Below are 24984 nucleotides of genomic sequence, written 5' to 3'. Positions count from 1 at the left end.
CTTCTGCTCTCCATCCCTCATGGATTCTGTTCAGAGGGAAGCCACTGATGACCTTCAGTCTAGTGAACCAGTTGGCTGCATTTGAATGCCAGGACAACATCCGGGAGTGGGTGGACCACACACAAGTGATCCATCATGCCAATGATGTCTCTATCCCCAAGTCTTCTGGCCACCTTCATAGGTAACCTTTCCCTTGTTGGACTGGTGAGTGCTGTTCTGTAATCCAGGTCAGGCATGCAGCTCTGCGATGGTGTAAGTGCCACCCAGTGGTGGAAAACCGCACAGCCTTTAAAGTCATGGGAGAGCTAAAGCTTAACATGTAGTCGAGGAGTGCAAGTAAAGGTCTTGGCAAGTGTTTCTGAACTCTATCGACAGTTCCAATTGTTCTACAAAAATATGGGAAGCCTATCAGACGATTTCCAGTAAACACAATTGATTACCAATCATAGCAGTTCTGAAACAACCCCCGGAGACATAGTTCAGACGATGGCAGAGCATTTTGCAATGACTACAGCCAATGCCAACCAGGGTCAAGCGTTCTGCCACTCCTCTATGGCTATAGGGAGGGGCAATTTGCACTTCAAATCCAACAATTCTGAGTCGTACAACTGTCCATTCTCCGTGTGGGAGCTGTATTTGGCACTGTCTAAGGCTCATGATACTGCTCTCAGTAATGACCGAATCTGGTACATCCATGCTTCGACATGTGGCAGCAGCATCAAAGGAAGGCTTCCTCAAATGTTTGTTTGATGTGGCAAACAGGCCACTTTCACAGCTCTTGTTGAGAGGCCATTTTGATACCTCTCCTTAATCCAGATAAGGACTGAACATGTCCAAAGTAGTTACAGGAGTATTGCCTTAAGACCTTTGTAGAAAAGACCCTGGAATGAGTTGTTAACTGTTATCTAGTCTGGATGTTAGAGGCCATGTAACTTCTTAGCCACTCTATGTGGATTCCAGAGATTTTGATCAATGTTCAACAATCTGACCCTGCTAGAGGCGATTATCCAGCAGACTTTTCCACATATACGAGACTGTATTGATGTATTCTTTGACATCAGTAATTGTTAGACACTACTTGGCGGCAGTGTATTCTAGAGCAGCTCCACCAGTGGGGCTTCTGTGGCCATCTTTATATGGACCTTCCTGTCTAAGCCCTTTTTCAAGTCCCAAGTTAGTGTTGTGCTGTCAGTTCATTCTGAGCAGGTGGATGGTGTTCCTCAGGGCAGTATTTTGTGTGTTACCCTCTGTGCTATAGCTGTAAACAGTATTATGTCTAAGGTAAGGAGTCCTGTGCAGTGCTCCCAATTTGTGGACATTTTTACACTATTCTGTTTCTCCTCCAGTGTTGCAACAGTGACTCATCAGTGCAAGTTCTAGTTACGAGTGTAAAGATTAGATGAGTGGGCTGCAAATATAGGTTTCCAGTTTTCAGCTGAGAGAGAGGGGGGAGGAGAGAGAGAGAGAGAGAGAGAGAGAGAGAGAGAGAGAGAGAGAGAGTGTGTGTGTGTGTGTGTGTGTGTGTGTGTGTGTGTGTGTGTGTGTTTAATTTACCTCATTCGCTCATTCGCATGTGCGGTGCACCATTCTCCCTTTTAAAGACTGTGTGAGGTTTCTGGGCCTCAGTTTTAACTCCACACTGTCGTCATTAGCACACCTAAAGGACCTGAAGGCAAGTGGCAAGAAGGCACTGAATATCTTGAAATGTCGAGGCCATAGGTCATGTGGAGTGGAGAGGTTGCACCTGCTCCAGTTTTATAGGGCTTTATGCGATCTCGGTTAGACTGGGGATGGACAGTGAATGGATCAGTGAAGTCCTGTCTTCTGCAGATTATTGTCGCTATCACCCGGAGGGGATTAGGACGGCCACAGACATTTAAAGGACCAGCCCCATACCCAGTCTCTTTATACTGAGACTGGGGAACTGCCACTTATAATGAAATGGGAACTCCTCATCATGCATCAGGCATGTAAGTTCCCTGCTACTGTAGTTCACCAGCATACTGTACCATTGCTCATCTGGCTATGGAATTCCTCTTTACCAATCGTCCATGGGTAACAAAGTGTGAACTGGTGTCACTTGGTGGGGAGCAAGTTCAACCCAAATCCAGGTCTTTAACCACCTGCCACCATGGTTACTGTAGAGGCTTAGCGGTATTTTAGATTTAATGCTGTACAGTAGAGGTCGCCCTCCTGCATGCGTTTTAATACATTGCTTTGACATTTTAACTGAGCACCACAACTCTGTAGTTGTATTTACAGATGGGTCTAAACAGGGAATACCATTGGTTACTCTGTTGTTTTCTCTGATCATATCCTTAAGTTAAGATTACCTCACGAGTTTGCTGTATTTGGTGCAGAATTATATGTGGTCTTGCAGGTGGTGGAGGTGATAAGATGTGTCACGGGTGCTAAATTCCTTGTCTGTTCTGATTCCCTGAGTGCCTTTCACTCCCTACAGTGCTTGTACCCAGCAGATAAAGTAGTACAGAATATACAGGATACCCTCCTTTGGCTACAAAGGCTGGGGAAGGAGGTGTCTTTATTCTAGGTGCCAGGGAACAAGGGTATCGCAGGGAACTAAAGGGCAGATGTAGCAGCCAAGTAGGTGTGTTAAGATCCTCAGTTAATTCAGTCTGCTATTACCTCACTATTGAGGTACAGAGTGATGCGTTAATGGGAGTACGAGTGGCTAAAAGTCATAGGCTACAAGCTGTGTCTAGTTAAATCCGTAATGCTGCAGGGCCACATCTCCTTCCAGCCCCCCAGGCAGGATGAGATCCTCCTTACTCATCTTCACATAGGCTGCATCCCTATGACACATAGCTTCTTGCACCAGCAAGAGGACCCTCCAATATATGATGCTTGTGGTGTAAAAATCACTTTGTGCCAAATTTTATTACACTGAATTTTATTTTCAGACCAGAGAGGAGCAGCACATTTGCCAACAGATCTGATCTCTGTTTTAAGTGATGTTCTAATGAATGTGGTAACAGTTTTAAGGTTTTGTGATGTCTTTAATAAACAAGTTAAAGTTTTAGAGAGATGTTCGTAACAGGTTAACAGGATGACTAACCCCCCCCCCCCCCATCTTTTTTGCAAATGGCCAGCCATTTGCATTTCCCTATGCCCTTATATTAAATCCTTTGTCATTTTACTTACGTTTTAATTCCATATATTGCACCTTTCACACTATCTCCATTGTCTCAAAGCATATGAGACAGAGTAATTGTGTGGGTCAAAACTGAGAGATGAGAGTTTGTGAGTGAGTGTGATTTTGTAAGTTTATTCCTCACTATCTAATAACATTTTTCGCCATTTTATCCACATAAGTTTCTTTCAATATTTGTAATGGTACTGATTGATAACCTAGCCATAACTATCTTTTGTAGAAGTTTCTGAGAGTCATGGTTTTTTTTTTTTTTTTTTTTTTTTTTTTTTTTTTTTTTTTTTTTTTTTATATATATATATATATATATATCCTCCCTGTCATCGTAAATACTTCAGGCACCTGTTAGACATTTTTTTCAGCCCCTGTGCAGTCTATTATTGTTCATTCTGCTTATGTCATTTTTATTGAAATGTATTTATAATGATTGCCACAATTCCAATATCACCTGCATGCCCCCCCCCCCCCCCCCCTGCCCCCGCCCTCCGCAGTGTAACCTTTGTGCTAGCTCTATATCAGATTTAAGGTGTTCATGTAAATTTTACTCTGTTTTCCTTTGTATTTGTTGTATGTACTACACCTTCAGTTTTGTAGAGCACAATTTTTTTCTGTTTCAGTCATTACATCCATTTGCAAGGGATGACACTTGTTCAACAAATCAAGGCTCTCCTGCATTCCAGCCACCCGAAATAGCAAATGGTCATGAGAGATTTGCTGGGTTCAAGGTTGATATTTGGAGCAGTGGAGTTACTTTGCAAGTATTGCAAAATATTTTGTATTTGACTGCACTTAATTTTTACGCTTGGGAGTGGACTACTTCAGTGAAAGGAAATTTCAAATTAATGTGTGTCAGTTGTGAGGCAGTTTCTGAACTGAATGACTTTAATCTGCTGATGAAATACTGACATTGAACTGATTGCACTGAACATATTGAATACTTTAGTTATTCTTGTATCTTATATCTTAAAATGTGTGTAAAAGAAAAACATAACTGCAGTGGTGTAGAAGAAACAATTTTTTTAAAAAAATAGAATCTTTAGGATTAAAGGAGACCACTCACCAAAATGCAGCAGCATTGAATTGTTGATAGGCATATGCAAAAGAAGGAAAACTTGATAGCTTTTGTAGTTATCCTGTGCCAAGCTGCGAAAACACACACACACACACACACACACACACACACACACACACACACACACACACACACACAGAAACTAGCTTTGGCTTTGTCGGTTTAGCCAGCACCTTGTAGGGGCATAGGTGTGTGTGTGTGTGTGTGTGTGTGTGTGTGTGTGTGTGTGTGTGTGTGTGTGTGAATGTGGGTGGCAGCTATAGTTGTAGCAGTCGAAGGGAAATGGTAAATGCTGAAGGTGATGTGGGTACATGAATTTGGAGCAGATGACAGGATGGAGGAAAGGGAAACTTTTGGGTGGAGAGGGCGGGGCAGAGGGTTACCTGAGGTTAAGACTAGGATGATTACAAGAGCAGGGATTATGTTGTAAGGATAACTCCAGTGTGTGTAGTTCAGAGAAGCTGGTGGTGAAAGGACGGATCAAGATGGTGCATGTGGAGCAGCCATTAAAATTAAACATGTTGTGCTCAGCTGCAGTATGTGCATTTTGATAGTTGTCATACATTCCACACCAAAAAATCCCTCCCATACAGCCTAACCACCTGTGGACAACATATCTGCAGTGACAAGAACTCTCTTGCCCAGTATGCTAAAGGCCTCACAAAGGCCATTACAGATGGGCAGTAGCCCTCAAACCTAGTTCACAAAGAGATTTCGCATGCCATTTTCTCACACACACCCAATCCTTCTACCACCCCAAAGAGTCAGCTACAAAAGAATACTGCCCCCCCCCCCCCCCACCTTCCTTGTCACCCACTATCACCCTGGAGTGGAACGACTGAACCATGCCCTTTGCCAGGTCTGTGATTGTCTTTCATCCTGCCCTGAAATCACTGATATCCTGCTCAAGATCCTTCCCATCTCTCCTAAAGTGGTGTTCTGTTGCCCACCGAACCTACACACCATAGTAGTCCATCCCAATGCCACTTGCACTCCCAGTTCCTTGCCACAGGTGTCATTTCCCTGTGGCAGACCGAGGTACAAGACCTGCCCAATCCACCCACCCAGCACCACCTACTCCAGTCCTGTCACAGGTTTATCCTATCCCATCAGAGACGAGACCATCTGTGAAAGAAGCCATGTCATATACTGGTTTTGCTACAGACACTACACAGCCTTTTATGTTGGTATGACTACTAACCCACTGTCCACCTAGGTGAGTGGTCACCACCAAACTGTTGCTAAGAACAAAGTTGACCACCTGGTGGCACAATATACAACAGAGCCCTCCCACATTCCTAGCCAGAAACCAGCCCCCCTCCAAGCCACTCGTCACCCGTCCCTCCTGCTCCATCTACCCATCCCACCCGACACTATCCCCACCACAACCAGCCCACCTGCCGCAAAATAGCATTGGCACAGTCAAGTCTAGCAGACGCCATGTAGAGGCATAGACGTGTGTGTGTGTGTGTGTGTGTGTGTGTGTGTGTGTGTGTGTGTGTGTGTCCCATAGCTTATCAAAGAATAACTCCAAAAACTAGCAGGTTTTCCTTTTTTTTGTGTGTGTGCATATTTACATCTCAGTACTTCTGCTTTTCGCTGGGGTGGCCTCCTTTAATCCTGAAGTGTTGACATTCTAGAACAACTTCCCTGCAACATGAAGAATAGTCTGTTGTCACAAGAGGAAAGTTGGCTCAATAGTAACCCTATGAGTGTGGCAAGAGAGCAAAAAAAAGATAAGATGAGGATATTCCAAAAGACACTGGCAAGTTAAGAATATATTTCAAAGAGCACAGCAGCAAAATAGGGAAATATGTGTAATGCATTCAAGTAGCAGCACACAGAATGCAAATTGAACAGAAGAAAGACACAAGTGGTGCTCTCGCTAAACATTGTCTGTTAAATTTAGAGAACTGCTATTAGAGAGAGACTGGACAACAATTCTGCTACCTTCATCATATAGCTCACACAAAATTCATTAGAATAAAATAAATGATTTTAGGATGGTTGCATACAGAAGTGACAGTCATTTTGTCCCAGCTTGGTGCATATACCGTATTTACTCGAATCTAAGCCGCACCCGAAAAATGAGACTCGAAATCAAGGAAAAAAAATTTTCCCGAATCTAAGCTGCTCCTGAAATTTGAGACTCGAAATTCTGGGTGAGAGAAAAGTTTTAAACCGCCCCTCCAAATCGAAAAACACTTGGTCCATTGTAACGTGAAACACAACTGAGGTCGAATGGATGAAGATACAGCTACAGTAGTTTGGTTCGAGTCGTAAGCTTAACAGTTAAGCTTTACCAGGTAGCCATTGCTATGTGTCAGGTGCTCCGTCCGTATTTATACGGGTACCCTTCCTTTTTTGTGTGCTTCATCTGGTTTGAATCGATTGCTTATTTTGCTTTGATCTGATAAGTGCCGTTCTCTTTGTTACAGGTGTTTATGTCACTCTAAGCTGAAAATTCATTATTGTACTGTGTCATGCATTGTTTGTTACATTCTGATAATGCGTGTTTACGACCTGTCGCCGCTCGCGGCAAGGCTTGCTTTTGTGCGTGCTACCGTGGCTTAAAAAATAAATAAATAATTAAATAAAAAATAGAGGAATTCTCATAAGCGAAACAATGGCGAGAGTCTGCTATTTGTTGTTACTTAAACTGCTGCTTTTTTTAATAATGATCAACAAGAACCAAATAATAGACTGCGTATGATAGATGATGTTCTGAATGAGAGTTTAGCAAAAATTTTTCTCCGTTTGAAAATCTTTGCAGACGACTCTTTAGTACATTACATTCTGCACAGAAATTAGGGTCATCTTAGATTTAAAAATCTAGTCAGTTGCCGTGCTTAGTTTCTGACTGTATCACTATTCAGCATAAGAATAATGCGAATATAAACATGACATGATATGTACATTCTTCCGCGTTTCCTGTTCTAGTTTCGTAGTTTATTAGACAGACAGGATTTAAATGAAATAGCAGCAAACACAAAAGAATACATGGCATAATGTTTACATTCTTGTCCCTTTTAATTTATCTACTGACGCAGAGGTTTTGGCACCTGTATTTATCTTTGTGCCTGCAAAGCATACCTTTGTAGCGCGACATATATTTGACGGCAGTAGTTAGTTGTGGCGACACCTACCAACATTTTTCAGAACTTCTGCTTACTTTGCACTCGATTCTAAGCTGCAGGTGGTTTTTTGGATTACAAAAACTGTAAAAAAAGTGTGGCTTAGATTCGAGTAAATACGGTAGCCGCACAGCTGCCCTCTGCATTATACACTGTAGAGTGGCTGGCAGAGTACATATCAGGATGTTAAAAAAGTGTCAAATATTTGGAAAGATGGTAGAACTATCAAAACAAAAGAAATAGTCCAATAAACACAGGTCTAGAAATGCATACTTTCTGATATCTGTATGCTTTTCAATACTGGCTGAAAACTTGTGGCTGTGGGTATGTCCGCCTCTGACACAGACAGAGTAAACATCGAGGAAGCAAATACTGTATGGGCACAGTCATTGTCTCAGTGATCCATCTACAGGTTTCACTACCATACAGGACAATCTGTATCGACATACTTTAGTGTACGCTTTGATCTGATGATTGGGTAGTTCACAGGCAATTGTGTTGTTTGCGTTGTGTTGTAGATACTGTAGTTTCGTTCTTGTTATTGTGTAGTAAATTACTTCCATTACTGGTTATGTGTCATCGTCATATCTACTTACAAAAATGGCTTGATTGCAGTATTTACTATTATTGTGATGTTTGTACTGTCCTATAAGGGAATGGTTCTGTACTTTTTTTTCTCTTCCACAAGTGATATGGCAAATATGATTTTATGCTGTGGGTTAGCACATGTAAGTAGCCTCCAAGCCATACCATCTACACAGGAGGATATCCATGTTGCAGAGTACCATCTGATAAGTTGTTTGGCTGACTTTTTCAGCATTTTAAAGGAACAGGTTGTCTACTACCTTACAAGGTGAACAGTGGATGGCCTTGGACAGTCTGCACATCTCAGAAGAAGTAGCATGTGCTACATTTACTGTATGAGAAGCCTGGAACCAGTGTGTGGCAGTTAGTGGCAGTAGCAGAAGGCATGAGTCGTCCTCTTGTCTAGGTGGTACAACAATAATTTCTGTATCCATACCATTGTCGGTGTGTCCAGGTACTAAGGCTGGAAGACCACCATAGCACATTGTTCTATCAATGGCTCTTGGATTAGTGTGCTGCAGATCTAATGTTTTCGTCAAAGATTTTATTTATCAACAAGGCAAGGTTCGTAAGAGATAGTGTTGTGAACTTTCGTAACCAGAATGTGTGAGTTGATGAAAATCCCAATGTAGTTTCCAAAATAAGGCATCAACATTGTTTCTTCATCAACACTGCTAGGGCCATACATTCTACCTTGAAGATTAAATAGGGCTCATTATCATCAATTTCATATTAATGTATTGCAGACCTTGTTGGAGGATGTGCCATATCAGAAAAGACTACAGATGTAGCTTTTGCATGATGGTGCACCAGCCCGATTAAAAATTTTACAGTACTGGCAAAAAAAGTGTGACGTGAGTTCCTGAGCGTTTTCACCCATAAATAGTTCCCTAATGTTGTAATCAGTACAATACCAGTTTGTTTCTTTCCTGCTTATTTTGCCAATAAACCATCAGGTCTTCTCCTAATGGAGCTTGAGAACCTAAGACAAATAAAACAGGATTAAATTGTAATCACAGCAGCAGTATCTGTATCAGAAATATTAGCAATGAAAAATTGAGGAAGACTGTGGTTTATCTGAATATGTATCTTCTTCAGACTGTTTCCACTCAGATATTTCTGCTTCCAATCCAGAAGCATTGAACTCTTCTTATTCAACAAATGTGACATGTTTGCTGTAGGTCTGCTACACACTTCAAAACTTAATGAGTACATGTATGAAACACAAAAATGTGAGCACGCATTGGCTCTGTCATTATGACACTCGCTATTATGTTCACTATGTTTCCTTTCAAAGTAATTCTAGAAACTGATATGTAATGAGTCCAGTTTTCAATTATGTCGAGAAAATCATGGCCCAAGACATACTCTGGTGCGGTCTTTTACACAGAATTGTGGCTGAAGTTATGCTCGGATGTGGTCACCAAAGTGTTAATAAAAGAGTCCTATAATGAATGACATTACATATAAGTGCATAAAGACAGCTTTTAAAGCTGAAAATAATGAATTACAAATTTTTTAAGATCGCCATTAATAAAACTCTCTCACTGGACTTTCACTAAGTGCCATGAAACTTTGTCTCACTTAGTTTTTGTGTTGATATGAATTTGAACAATTTATTTCAAAATGGTTTCCTGTGAACAGAAATCCTGGAGGAACTGGGTGAAGCACAGGAGGCATATTTCTCTCATACCAGTGGCAAGCACTTGTCAGTTATCTGACAACCTGTTCTCACCTTCAGTCCTTTATGAAGTAAGATGATATTCTCCTTCGCTTTCTAAGCTGCTACATTCAGTGTCAAACTCAAGATTGCTATAGCTATCCATTTTTGGAAACGCTGCCTAAACAGCAATAAAGGCAAAGGCTGAAAGCATGTTGCCAAACACTTAAATATTTGTGCTGAAACAGATATAAGTGCGATTTTATTTTTTTCGAATCCTTGTCCTCAAGCTGCCTGAGTATACTGAGGATTTTAAGTTTTTGTCAAAATAATAACTAGACTTTATGTTAAGGGGTTAAGATAGTAGTAAAGTATGATGATTAAGGCACAGTAATTGACAATATCTATTGTGAATTGCTTAATAAGATAAATCAGGCAGCATCTGCAGTCAACAAAGTAGTTATGTTTCAGGTGTTTTCTGTTACAATATGCCTCACCAGGAATGGTATTCTTGAATAACTGTTGAAATATCCCTTTTAATAGTTTGAATAAGTGTTATTCATGGTTAAAATTGAAGCAATAATTTCTGTGAATTCTTTGATGGATCCAGCTGAATATAATTTGTTGAACTTTTACCATTAATTCCTGAAGGTAATTCAGTTGATCAGGTCCTCATTCGTTTGTCCTATTGGAAACTGGAAGTGTGAAGTTGCATGTAATAATTGTTCCTCATCTAATATTAGTAAAAGTGTTTTCCAAGAATTAGCACCTTTCCATATTTACTTCCATAATATGAAGTGTGGATGCAGAATGCCAATAATATCGGAAATGATCTAGTGTTGATTTTCTCACTTTAAACAGATTTTAATACATGACAGAATAGAGTGGTTCATACACTGAATAGCTCACTTAAAGATTTGGCCAGCCCTAGCATGCGCTGAATTTGTGATGACCTCATTGTTAATAGTATCACAAATCTTAACCCACTTCCTTTTTGTAATATGATCAGCATGGAAGAAGAGAAAAATAGTTACTTTTCAGTCTGGATGTGCTAATTCAATGAAAACACAACTCTTTAGAATCTTACACTGTACAAAAAATCCACCCAGTCTGATGCCAGTTTATGTGTGCCACTAATTATCCTCCTCAAATAGTGCTTGCACTGTGGACTTTGGTACATAGTGTGGGGTTAGTCTGATACCTTTACAGTGAATAATTAAAATTGCCCATCTTACAGTCTTGTGTTAAACAGATGTTCAGAATATCCGATCCATCAAAAGCTGTGAGAAAAACTTCTAAAGAAAACTAGAAGTGGGCAAGGACAAAATGGAAGTAGTGTTGCATTGACCAAAACGGAAACATTTGTCAAAATTGGAAAATTCCTGAGTGAAATCCAAATGACATGCATATTTCATCTACCTGTAAACCCTTGTCATGGCAAAAACTACTACTTATCCAAGCTTTTAAGACACATCTTAAGATGTAACAAAGTAGAGTGAGTGGGCACTATGGTTGATACACTAGACTTGCAGTTATGAAGATCTGGGTTCAGATCGTCATCAGGCATTCAGATTTAAACAATTAAGAAGCTCTTCTCTGAATATCAATAATGTACGTTTTCCCAGTGGGTCTCATTGAATGAATGGTAAAGTGCCAAACTCTCAGGTTTGATTCCTTGTTAGTCCCAGGATTTTTTTATGTCACTTATCAGTTTGTTCGCCTCTGATAGTATTTGTTAATGTGAAAAATGTTGAGCTACAATGTGGTTTGGAATCCACAGTAAATTGTAGGTTCCCCTATCACTGGCTGCGTAAATCAATTTGAAGGTCAGAGGAGGGCAGTAGCATACCACCTCCAATGAGACCATGTCCAGTAAGGCACTGTTATTTTCAAACCATCCTTTGGTTTGATGGCAGTTTTATCTTTTTCTAAATTATTAGGAGCCAAACACCACGTATCTTTGAGTCATAAACCAGTAACTCCAAAGCTATACTCATGACTTCAGACTTCTTGGGCTCAGATCATTACCCAGGCTGTCAAACTTTAGTTCCCTGAAAGTCTTGTCAATCTTGACAGGAGTTTTCAGCTAAATAAGATGTGAAATTGTGTTCATGTTAGTCTAGCCATGGAATGGCTACTGCTGAACTGTTAACTCATATTCTGTGCTTCATATCATACTCATGTGTAAATGTTGTACCTCTTTGAAAAATTACTGATGTGCTTGCCAAGTAGAGAAAAATTATTTGATGAAATTTTCTTGAAATTTCCACAACATTTTAAGTGTCAGGCTACAAATCATAAAGTCTTGAACGCACATCTTGATTGATCTTTTTGTGGCACTTTTCATGACTTCGCCCTGTGATAGTGCTTTGTGTATGTAAAGAAAATAAACAGTGGTTCAGATTCTACATTGTAGATTTGGCTTCCTAATACCTGTGCAAATATACCAGTTCTCTGAAGTTGACAAACAGGCGAATGTTTGGCAAAGTACTATGATACTCAGACAAACTGTCAGGTTGAGGACTGGTTTGCTTTTACCAGTGTCAGGTGAAATGGCTGTCTATAGATATAATGGCTAGTAAAGATAAGCAGTGAGCATCGATTAAAATGAAAGCATGACTGGAAAAATTAATAAATTTCATATACAGAGGACAAAGAAAATTAAAATTGCTGAAGTTAAGTAATGAAGTGTCATGTGAGACTACACATTGAAGAAAATATGTAAAATATTAAAGGAAAGTAGTATTAGGAAGAAAGTGTTAGATCTTACAATTCCATTTTTCCTCCTCCTCCTCCTCCTCCTCCTCCACCACCACCACCACCACCACCACCACCACCACTGCTTCCCCTCTCACTGCTCTCCTCACCCTCAACTACTCCTACCCACTCCCCTGTTATAAAGAAACGTGAAATGTGTAACCAGTATAATATTTGTGCTGTTTCCATTCTAGGTATAACATCACTACTGGCCAGTACCCCTTTGAAGGTGACAACATTTACAGGTTGTTTGAAAACATTGGAAATGGGAAGTTTTCAATACCAAATGAACTTGACAATCTCCTCACAGATTTGCTTAGAGGGATGTTGGAAAAAGATCCAGAAAAGAGGCTCTCTCTACAACAAATACGACAACATCCGTGAGTATTTTCTCTCTCTCTCTCTCTCTCTCTCTCTCTCTCTCTCTCTCTCTCTCTCTCTCTCTCGCTGTGTGTGTGTGTGTGTGTGTGTGTGTGTGTGTGTGTGTGTATGTTTTTCACTTCTTGAGAAAAGCATCTCCATTTATGGAATGTGTTTTCCTCTTTAATGTTGATATCCAAAGCCTGAAATTTTGATGTTTTTTAAATCTTTGTATTCATTGTGTTGAGCTTGTTGCTTTCTTGGAATTTTGTGATAATAATTTAGATATTACTCTTAATAATTAAAATTGGTTTTGCGTATTGTGAATCAGAATTAATTTCAGTCTAGAAATTCCCTCCAGGTGGTTCTTACACAAACCAGATCGAACTACAGAGTATGTTCCTGTGCCTCCTCTACGTGGAGATGATTATCATATGATGACAGTTTTGCCATATCTTATGGAGTTCCACTATGGGGAAGAAATTTCTGGCACTGAAAATCATGTTGATTATATTACAGAGCACCAACTTAATGGTATGTTTATTTATGTTTTTTCTCATTCTTAACTTTTTAAGATTTTCAAAATTATTCAGCGTTTTCAGTCCACCAATATTATATAACAATTCTGCTCACTTTGTATCCTCTTTAGCCACTTTACTTTCCCCCCTTTTTTCCCATTAATGTGATTCTGCTTGCTCGTCACCTTCTATTTTATTTATTTTGTGACTTCCTTTCATGTTATTTGCCTTCATGTATCACCATTTTCATTGTTTTCACTACCATTATGTAATCTTTTACACTCTGCCTCTTCTGCGATTATTTATTACTTTTGCATCACGAAATCGGACTCCCCTGTATCTTACTTTTTCAGTATGCATGCCTCTTGGAATCTGTCTCCTGCTACACATTTCTTCCCATTTTCCCATTTCAATCTGATGAAATTTCAGAATAACAACACTTGGTAATATTTCTGCTTTCTACCCTTCATGTCTTTTTTTTTCCCCACAGTTGATGCAGTTACTTAACTTACCCAGAAGGTCTACATTAATTACATTGTATCAGATAGTTTTCATAGCATTCCAGAGGACCAATTGTACACTAGAATTAAAAGATGTGTGTTCTCTGAAAATAGTACACTTGACAACACAATAAATGGCTGATGCTGATATTTGAACTAGTTGTCATATTATCCGTTGGAGGATGTACCTTACTGCCTGACTCCTAGTTGTGGGAAAATAACTCTATATGGTGAGCAAGTGGATGTCTAAACAGCCGGTGTAATATCTTGGTAGCCACATTTTCATGTCAAGAGGCTATGTGGTGCCTTACAACATTCAAATTGTACTCCAGCTAATTTCTTTCGTGTTGCTGTTATAATTTGTTTAATTTTTTTTAAAGAATATGAAATTAACTCAGCAAAGAGGTTATAGTTCTGATTAAGTTATATTGGACACTGAAAAGGGCATAGTTTGTGGTTTCTTTGCCTCTGAAATCTGCAGAAAGGGCATCTGTGCAGTGCGTAAGAAATTTCTCATTTTCTGCCATCACTTCGTAGATAGCTAGGGTGACACTCAAAATGTCATATAAGGTTCATGGCACAGGTTCAGATCAGTTTTCTTAACACATCCTTTTTGTCTTCTCCTGTATGGCCCAACTTGAAGCTTCAACTTGTAAGGGGTGTCTCCCCTTTTCTTCCAAACTCGACAGATTCTCTTTTATGGTGGTTTGAGAGTGGAGTCTATAGGCAAGTTTGACTGACCCACACCCTAAGGGTTAGAGGGATACCACTAGTCATGTATGAGGTACTTTGAAAAGAACACAACCAATGTCTTTCTCAGTTCTTGTCCGGTGTGTGTGTGTGTGTGTGTGTGTGTGTGTGTGTGTGTGTGTGTGTTATGTTACCATATAATATATAAGTTAACTGTAGTATTTCTTCTTTCATTCATTGGAGGGTAAGTAATGCCTGCCTGAAGCCAAGGTGAATTGTAAGATACAAAATTGATCATTTAGACACCGGTGGAGCAATAATTTGAAAGTTTAACAAGCAAGAAGAGGTGGTAAGTGACCTCATGTTGACTGCAAGAGATGACCAACACTTTTTCATTGAGTTTATGCTGATCCTTTCCTCAGTTGCTGTGCTCTGGGGGAAATTTTCCCATTCTGTAGTTGTGAAAAACTGTGCAAAAGAAACTAAAGAGCTAATGCCAGTGAGCTGCTGTAAAGCATAGTTTGACTTCCTACTGGGAGGTAGAACACATGGCCTTTACAGCAGTGTGTATATACTGTGGTTTTTCCATTAGCAAAATATTTGTCCAAATATAACTAGTAATTGTATAAAACAGTCATTATAATGAACGCTTTGAGTAACAAGGTCACAAGTTCAATCTTCAGTAAGGCTTGAAAGTGCTGTGTTAACAATTATGACTGAAAAAAATATTAGCTGCTTATGACCCACCATGTAAATCAGGAGGGTGACAGAAAATGAGTGAGTGTCTTGGAGGTGCAGAAATATGGGATGTGTATATTACCCTTTACAAAATACACTTTTTCAACATTCAAGTAATATTCAAAACAAACCATTAACTTGCACCATTATCACTGAATGAAAAATGTTGTGCACAGTGATCACAAAGGTTCACACCATCTAGATTTAAGATGAAGTCCTTGGGAGTTACAAGCTGTGCAGGACATTCATCTAGGTGTCCACTCTTAAAAACTGGATAGAGAATCATATTGGTGTAACAGGGTGTTAAGAACTGAAGGAATATGATGATATGCAGCTGAACGCAAAACAGTGTGTCGTGGAGCTTACCATGCTACAGTTCATGTGGTAATGTGTTTTATAGACATGGAAAAAACAGTCATCCAAAGGCTGAGTTTGTCCAGGGGTTCCAGGAGGTATGAACTGCAATGTTGCTTACTTTTCAGGAGGAATAGTTTGCTCTAAAGCATCAGACAAGGAATCGAGCAAAAGCAAGTTATTTTGACCAGCTGTTGGCCAAAAGCAGTGCTCATACCATAGTTTTAATTCTCTTTCACCCATTTTCCTACTCTTGCTTGCTGTGACTTAAATATTCCCAACCGCCTTCGCAAGGTGATGCATACAATAAAGAATTGTTGGGGTCAGAGCATCTCCTACTTCTCTTAGCACAATAAATAACTTTCCAGCCAGTTTACCATACAGATTAACAGCGGGCATAATTGTACATGAATACATTAAGGTATTGATGTTAGTTGATCTTGATACAACTCTCTTGGTACCTGTAATTTCCAAGATTCCTTTCATGTGTGGGCTCTTCGCAAATCGCAATTGGTAGGCATTAAAAATCAAATTCCTTAATGAACTATGGGATAAGTTTATCTCATCTACAAATTTTTGGGCCAATTCCACAGTTTTCTGTGCATCATCAAGTTGCTGCTTTGTTTGAAATTTCTTTTTCTTAAGTCTTCCAATTCTGTAGCACTGTTGGAAGTTATGTAACCATCCACTGCTTCCCCTTGAAATCACTGTAATCTCTGTTGCACACAATTTGATGTGCATAACATAGTAGGTCACTATCATGCACATCCTGTTAATTGCATTCAGCATCCTTGAAATGGCCAAACACCAGCTTTTGTAACAAGTGTTCTTTGTCCTCTCTTGAATATCCATAGTTCTTCTTATGTACTACATTTTCTTATTCAACAATTGGTCATAAATGTTTTTTTTTACTATACTGTGGATTATTTTCCATGTACTTAATTATGTTTTGTACCTGCTCCGTGGACAGTGCATGTTTCACTGGAGATGGGATTTGTGGGTACCTGTCCGACAAGAATTATGATCTACATGAGTCGACACCTGTTTCAATATCACTGTCACTTGTTACGTATACGTATCGTCATTGCACACCTCATGTACACTTTCCACACAGTCAAGCATATACGACCCCACACATTTCAGTGACTCATCTTGCAAAAACACTAATATTTCATCTGCCACTTCTTTCTCACTCTGTGAAATTCCTTAGGCGAAATGTCAACTTCGGCAACTGTTGTAGATATAATGCGGTGTTTGCTGTGTTTATTGTTATTCCCCTGCTTTGTATCATCACTAGCACTATAGCACAATTGTAAGTTACTCATCACATAAGGAGTTCAGCTATGCTCCACAGTCTCATGCTGTGCTCAACATTGTATACCTCCAGCCCCGCCCCCTGTTGCCATTCGCAGCCAATATCACGGTTGCATGGCAAACAGTATGTGGAGTGTTGAATGCCATACACATCATTTGCCTTCTGCAACCTCACACTGAAGGGGTTCCTTGTTAGATTGTAATTGACTTCACATTTTTAGTAGGCCCAAAATACAGGGTGATTCAAAAAGAATACCACAACTTTAGGAATTTAAAACTCTGCAACGACAAAAGGCAGAGCTAAGCACTATCTGTCGGCGAATTAAGGGAGCTATAAAGCTTCATTTAGTTGTACATTTGTTCGCTTGAGGTGCTGTTGACTAGGCGTCAGCGTCAGTTGATGCTAAGATGGCGACCGCTCAACAGAAAGCTTTTTGTGTTATTGAGTACGGCAGAAGTGAATCGACGACAGTTGTTCAGCGTGTTTATACCAACATTTAATACACCACCTATCAGGAGGTTTAACACCATACTTCGTTCGAAATGCACGCATCCAGCAAGCATTTGTTCGCAGCCCGTGACAGAGCACTTCATCACTGCCCTCCAAGAAGCCCTGATCTTACCCCCTGCGATTTTTTCTTATGGGGGTATGTTAAGGATATGGTGTTTCGGCCACCTCTCCCAGCCACCATTGATGATGATTTGAAACGAGAAATAACAGCAGCTATCCAAACTGTTACATCTGATATGCCACAGAGAGTGTGGAACAAGTTGGAGTATCGGGTTGATATTGCTCGTGTGTCTGGAGGGGGCCATATTGAACATCTCTGAACTTGTTTTTGAGTGAAAAAAACCTTTTTAAATACTCTTTGTAATGATATATAACAGAAGGTTATATTATGTTTCTTTCATTAAATACACATTTTTAAAGTTGTGGTATTCTTTTTGAATCACCCTGTATTAATTATGAACCATTAAAACACTCTCTTGCCCTCTCTTTGGCCCTTCCCCCCTCCATCCATCTCTGTGCTGCCCCTCATCCAACCCCTCTCTTCGGGCCTTCCCTAACCCTCTTTAGGCCTCTCTCTCTCTCTCTCTCTCTCTCTCTCTCTCTCTCTCTCTCTCTCTCTCTCTCTCTCTCTCTCTCTCTGCTATGTTTTAATGCCCTTCACTCTTACCGCACTTCCATACACATATGTTCCAGTGCCTACAGTTGATACCTTTTGTTTGTGTCTGTCCGCCATTTGTGTGTTGATCTCAATGATGAGTGACAGGTTATTGAATTAAGGAATTTCTACTATTTTAGTGTATATTTTGTGTAATTTTATGGAGTGTGTATGTGTTTATGTAAGTCAGTTTTTATTTCCATAGGCCATATATTCAGGATTAATGTTCTTAGGACCTTTGCTTTTATTACATGAAACTCCACATGATATAGAAAGGACTCCATTGGATGAGGCACTGTTGTGGTGTCAGGTTGCTCCTCAGTGTGTGTTCGTTAAAATGAATGACAATCAGTATAACATGTACTTCTGGGATGAAACAACCAGAAAAGCAACTGAAAGTAGTATCTTTCTGCTTGGTACCTATACAAGTGGGATCTTGAGGAACAACGTAATTGATACTGTGACCAAGGAAGTGTGTTGTGAGCAATTATTGTAATTAAGCTATTTTGCCCTGGAGAAAGTTGTGTGTCTGTGGGGCAAGTAGATGGCTGGAGGTAAGGGACAATTGGTTATTAACAGTTAAAGTGGTTGTGGTGTGTCCTCATTTGGTCTTTGTTTTTAGACATAGCCCTTCATAAGGCTTCCTTTCTTAAGGAACTAACATTGCCCATGACATTGTTTTTGTGTCATATTGTAGCTTAATGCATTTTTTATAAGAATGCAGCCCCAGTATTAACTGCTAACATGCTCTTCATATAACTGATGAAAAGACTAATAGACCTACATATTTTTCCCTGCAGCATCAACCTGCCTCCTCCAGCTGCTGTATTTCTTCAATGGTCAAATTATCACATGCCCCAAATGTAGCATATTGATTTAGGATTTGGTATTCTTTTATTTTGAGGGGTGGGGAGGGTGGAGGGATGTAGAATTTATGGTTTGATGCTAACACATAATTGTGTCTGTCCAGTCAATTGCTGAACTTTACCTCATTCCATTGGCAACTTAATGTTGTGGTCTCTGGCAAAGATATTTTGCACTTCCTGTGACCTCCTATTGTGCTTGTGTTTGAGGCGTTGCAACTGCCCTTTATTTTGAAAGGCCGAGAAGTACCACTGCAGTCATTCACTGCCTTTTCTATGATTACAGTATTGCACCATGTGGAAAGGGGGTGGAATGAAAATTGGCAGTAGGCCATATTTTCCCCTTTCTGCACACTGGTTATCATTCAAATTAATGGATGATCAGTAAAAGTGAGGTACATCATCAATACAGAATTTGGTATGTATAGTATTTACAATAATTTGAATGATTCATTGACACCGTAACAACAATTTAAACAATTTAACATTCGTCTAAATGAAATATATGAATTTACCTGTAATGCATATAATCTTTTTCGTTCACTCCACACACTTGTGAATTGTGTGTGTGTGTGCGTGTGTGTGTGTGTGTGTGCGTGTGTGTGCGTGTGTGTGCGCGCGTGCGTGTGTGCGCGTGCGTGCGTGTGTGCGCGTGTGCGTGTGTGTGTGGGCGTGTGTGTGTGGGCGCGCGCGCGTGCACGCACATATGCGCGTGCACGCACATATGCGCGTGCACACGCGCACACACACACACACACACACACACACACACACACACACACACATACACACGTGCGCGCGCGCTCTGTGCCCTGTGGGGCAGTGTTGGAACAGTACTTACAGTAGTTTGGTGAAGCTGAGCAATGAGGTAGATGCCACACAGTTTTCTCCCTGCTACAGTGAGTATTTGTGTGTCACATTATTGTGAGACCCTTGACTACCGCCGGCTGGTGTGGCCGTGCGGTTCTAGGCGCTTCAGTCTGGAACCGCGTGACCGCTACGGTCGCAGGTTCGATTCCTGCCTCGGGCATGGATGTGTGCGATGTCCTTAGGTTAGTTAGGTTTAAGTAGTTCTAAGTTCTATGGAACTGACCTCAGATGTTAAGTCCCATAGTGCTCAGAGCCATTTGAACCTTGACTACCTCTTGATGGAGAGATTCTACATACTGCTGACATGTGTGCAAAAAAAGCTATATGGCTTTCATAACTGTTAACCCCTTCCTCCAGAAGGAAAGAGGGTTATGTTCTGCAAGGTTAGAAAGGAGTGACAAGGCACTCACATCCCAAGCTGAGAGGGTCCACCTGTTATGATCCTGAGGGAAAACATATTTTAGAATTTTGTGTCCTGAGACTGGCCAGTCATTCTGTCTGCTAGCAATTTTAGTTTCTTCACATAAGTTTTCCTTTTGATGAGTTTATTGGAAGAGCTTTGTGCCATACTTGGCAATACATTTAGGTACTGATACCAATAATGATAATAGAGCTAGAAATGTCAGTTGTTGTTGCCTGCTTCTATAAATTTACACACCTTATTGTTTAAAAAAATTATACTTTGAACAAAGCATGAAAATTGTGTGATTAGAAGAGGAATGATGGCACATGTACTGACAGTAGACCACCCTCAGAGCACTTTTGTGTTTATGTAAAATAGAGGAGTCACGTGCAACATATCCTCAATGGTCAGCCATCACACCTTGTCACAATAGCCCCATGAGTGCAGTTAGCACTGTGACAGCAGATTGCCTTTTTTTGACAAGTCTGCTTCAATTTGAAGAGTGTTTTTCCAAGATGAAAGTACTACCCATAAGTTTGCAGGAATGTCCTAGCATTCTTTCTGCCTACAAGATGTCAAACGCTTTTTTTATTGCTGTATGTATCTAAATTTCTTTGTGCCATGGTAAGTAATATGTAGACTAAATTGCAATAATTCATTATGCTTCCCTTATAAAATTTACACAAACAGTACATTTTTTTATAAGCGCAGTGGTATGGGGGAAAATGTTGTGCTGTAAATTAAATATGACGACTCATTGTCTTCACTGGGAATGATAAATTTATCTTCTCTTTCCTCAGTGCATTAGTAATTGAAATAATTAAATAAAATGCTCCTGATGCTATTAACCAGTAAGAAAATTAATCACGAGGCGTTTTTCCATTTGCAAAGGATGTGAAATGGTGACCCGCAACTACAATACTTCAAATTTCACTAATAACAGTTTCTTGTCTGTAAAATGTTCTCGTAAACTCAAAGACTGATAAACCAACTATTTCAGTAAATAGTCAAAAACGACTCGAGGCTCCAATATAGCGACAGATAAGCTAGTTATTTATATTTAATAAATTGAAAAATGTTGGAAAACATAACTAAGTTCAATGCTAATCATTAAAGAAAAATAAACCGCAGACTAACTCACACCTAATTAGAGTCAGACTGACACACAATGCTAAATTGTAATTCATGATTTGTAGTAAAAATCATCAGAGTCCGTCACTGGTAAAACTGAGACAAAGTTCAACTTCAACATTCAGAAACAGAGTCCGAAACTCACATCACACAAGGATCACAAGTCCAGGCGCTCACCTACCAGAGAATAATCAGACACCTGACTAGGCCCTGAGTTTTCTAAGTCCAGCTACTGCATTACCAGTAAAACCCTTATCTTCCTAAAGTGTGCGCAGCTGGAATCGCAACTGAGTCTTACATAGATGTTGCTTCAACTAGCTCGCACAGTACACTCCCAGACCAGCCCAGCTCCTACCCTAACCAGGTTGCATCAAACTCTGACCTCATCATGATGGCCACTGCCCTCTTATAGCCTTGGTCCACCCCCTGTGCAAAATTCCCATATGCATCACTTAATGACGTTCATGATCTCACCAACCTTGCTTATGTCTTCTGATACAGAGCAGTTATGAATGATTTGACTGTGCCATGAGCTGCCTGCTGAAATTGTAGCCTAAAATGAATATCTTAAATTGTACGTGCAAAAGTTCACCCAATAATCAAAGTTGAATAATTGCAAACTTCATTGCAATGCTCAGAAACAGTTCTTTCTCTTTGTGCCATTAAATAGTATTACAATTATTAATATGGCACCACTTCCTTAACGGATTTTTACTGCTCTTTTCGTTGCCCTACACCCCCCCCCCCTCGGAGTTTACTAATAGCTCATTATCTATGGACGAAAATTATAAACAAAGAAAAGAAGCATACAGTATAAAAATTATAATTTTTCAGAATAATGGCTGTAAATCGTGTGTTCCAACTTCCGTCAATGCATACTGCCTTGCCATATGTATACTTGTTGCGGTAGATTTTATATCAATATTTAATCAAATTGCAATTAAAATGCGTCTCACTTCTGAATTAATTATGCTATAAATAATACGATAGTACCACTCGGAGCACCTCGTCAAGACCTATAATTTGGTTGCCCGATCTTCATTGTGCAGTAATTAGTGAAAAAATTATTATACTTTGCTGATTGGCTGTTGCAGGAAAACTTCTCGATACTGTATCTTTTTATACAAGATGATTACAAATAATATCTGCACACTGGCAGAATCGTGGTGCTCCCATCTTTCATATGACGTTTCGTCCTTCGTTGTATAGTTAACCGTTTTCTTTGTTTGAGCACAAACGTGAACAATAGTTAGCTGCCATTGTGCATTCAACGGCTGAGCTGACGTCACGTCTGTCTATTTCATACTTTGACAGAAACGCGTGGCCCAGCCGACGGACAGCAGTCAGCGCGGGTATGGGACCAACACAAGTTAACGCACGGATCCGGCTCCAGCCCAGCAGCTGATACACACACACAAGCCCAGCCCGCACCGCAGCCAGCTTCTACGTCACGATGTGCGCACCATTCAAACGCCGCTCGCAACCAAACCCTCTCTTTCACACGTAAACGCAGTTCGTCGTGTCACTCATGGGAGGTAATGCTTGACGTATGCATAGCATTCTGCAAGCTACAGATGTTTCATTTGTAGTGCAGTTTCAGGTGGCAGAGTTCAGGTTTGATTAACCCAAGGATCCTGTGGTGAAAACTACCAGTCTTCTGTAACTGTAAGCTTTGTGTACATTTCAGCAACCACCATGCTACAGGGCAAATATGCGTGTTAAGAGGTCAGGAGATTTTAGCCTCATTGTCCCAGTCTCTAAAAAGCAGCTCAATCTCTGAGTGTGCTACACAACAAGTGGATGTATGGATGTTCAGACAAAATGGTCATTAACAGGCAATCCCTGGTTTACCTGCTGCATCCAGTTGTACAATGGCTTGTACAGATAAACAAAATTCCATTTGGCTCAACCTTTATATCCCCAGCCATTCATTAAATGTAATAGTATCCTTTTCTCCACACTCTATTATAGTTCTCTGGTCTGGGAACAATAACACCCAACCCACTAAAAAGTCTTTGGTGGATCGCTCTCAGTGAGCAGCACTTAGTAAATCGATGAACTGTGACAGAATGTGTGGCATATCACAAAAATGTACCCGTGTATTGAAATATGACATGTGATCTCTTGTGTCTGTAGTTCACAAGGTATCTTAAGACATGAGACACTATGAAATGGATAAAATATTAACATATGTATTTACAATATGTATAAGTTCCTATAGGTAAGCATGCTGTGCCATCGAATGACAAAGAAATTCATACTGGTAATTGGAAAGAAGTGGTGACAACATTGCAGTTTCTTTGCCCTAAGATCAGGCACATCTTATGCTGGATGAAAAAGTGCAGTCATTGGCTTACGACCAGTTGTGAGAAAAAAGTTTTTTTTACCATGCAGATGTTGATGAAATTTCATCATGCCATAGGAGGTGGCTAAGGCTTCCGTTTCCAGCTGACTGTAGTTGACTTGGGCCTTGTTCAGTGTCTGATGTAAATGCTATGGTGTGTTCAATGTTTCCAACTGCCCCTATTCCATGTGGTGATGTATCAACTGCGAGCACTATCAGTTATTGCAGTTCAAAATGAATAAGACATGGGGATTAAGCAATGCATTTTTCAACTTTTGAAATGAATATTTGCGTTCTCCAATCCATTGAAAAGGAACATATGTGGATTCAAGGTGATGCAAAAGAGTAGCAATTTGCTCTGCATTTGGAATGAACTGAATGTAGTTAGTTAGTTTTCCAAGAACATCTAGTAGTCCTCATACATTGTTAGTAAAAGGTAATCTCCAGATGGCCTCTAAATTTTGTTGATGGAGACAAGCATCATGGGCACCAGTGAGATGTCTCAAATATTCCATTTTTGTAAATTACACGAGTCTTGTCAGTAAAAACTTGAAAAAGAGATTCTAAGTTTTTAAGATTCTATTCTAGCGTTTGTACAGACATAATGATGTCATCCATATAATTTGAGCAGTATTGAACTTTCGATGTTACTTCTTTGAGAAAGCATTGTAACAACACAGGAACAGATGCATTTCTGAAGTGAAAGTTCTGGTATTGATATTGCTATGAGCATATTGACCACCCCCTTTTTTATTTTATTTTATTTTTTTTTTTTTCACCTTCATTATCCAGGGGAAGTTGAAAGTTAGCATCAGCTAAATAAATTTTGGAAAAGAATTGTCCACTTACTAGGCAATCCATAAGCTCCTCGATAGATGGACGTGGGAAATAAACAACAACTGTTTGAGCCCTAACTGTAGCTTTAAAGTCAGACTTTATGCTAGTTTTCCCACTTGGTTTTCTTGTGATCAGAAAAGGAGATGCCCAATGACATGCAGAAATAGGCTTCAAAACTCTGATTTATTCCAGTCTGTTGAGTTCAGAATCAACTTCGTGAATGGTGTGAGGCATTGGACATGTACAGTAAAACTATGGTCGTGCATTGCCGTTGAATGTAATGTGTGCTTGGAAATCCTTTGCGTGTTCCAATGTGCCATTGAACAAATGTTCATATTTTTTACACAATTGATAAATGCTGTCATGCATTCAGCTACTGTGAACGGCGCTAATGTAGTCTTACTTCTATATTTTTCTTGCAAAGTGCGTGTCCCAAGAACAGAGGTACTTTCGCCAGTCTAGCTCTTGAGGTGTAGATGTGATGGGGTGCTCCAATTGCTTGTATTATTTTGATTAATC

General features: G+C 39.9%; 1 protein-coding gene across 5 annotated transcripts in view; it reads left to right on the top strand.

The window, feature by feature from the left end:
• LOC124721180 (serine/threonine-protein kinase stk11-like) overlaps positions 1-24984 on the top strand; it is a 127020-nt gene that overhangs the window by 64516 nt on the left and 37520 nt on the right. For 2 of the 5 annotated variants that reach the window (XM_047246016.1, XM_047246015.1), the window contains exons 4-7: positions 3787-3923; positions 12572-12757; positions 13099-13271; positions 22599-22819. In XM_047246016.1, the coding sequence (XP_047101972.1) occupies positions 3787-3923; positions 12572-12757; positions 13099-13271; positions 22599-22819 (717 nt within the window). Of the gene's footprint in view, positions 1-3786; positions 3924-12571; positions 12758-13098; positions 13272-18289; positions 18572-19166; positions 19299-22598; positions 22820-24984 lie in introns of all 5 variants that reach the window. The other 3 variants (XR_007006288.1, XR_007006289.1, XM_047246017.1) reach the window with 3 other exon arrangements.

Source organism: Schistocerca piceifrons, chromosome X (genome assembly GCF_021461385.2).
Source record: "Schistocerca piceifrons isolate TAMUIC-IGC-003096 chromosome X, iqSchPice1.1, whole genome shotgun sequence".
In the NCBI taxonomy this organism is placed as follows: domain Eukaryota; kingdom Metazoa; phylum Arthropoda; class Insecta; order Orthoptera; family Acrididae; genus Schistocerca; species Schistocerca piceifrons.
The sequence above is the reverse complement of the archived record's forward strand: the minus strand, read 5'-3'. Positions and strand labels throughout refer to the sequence as shown.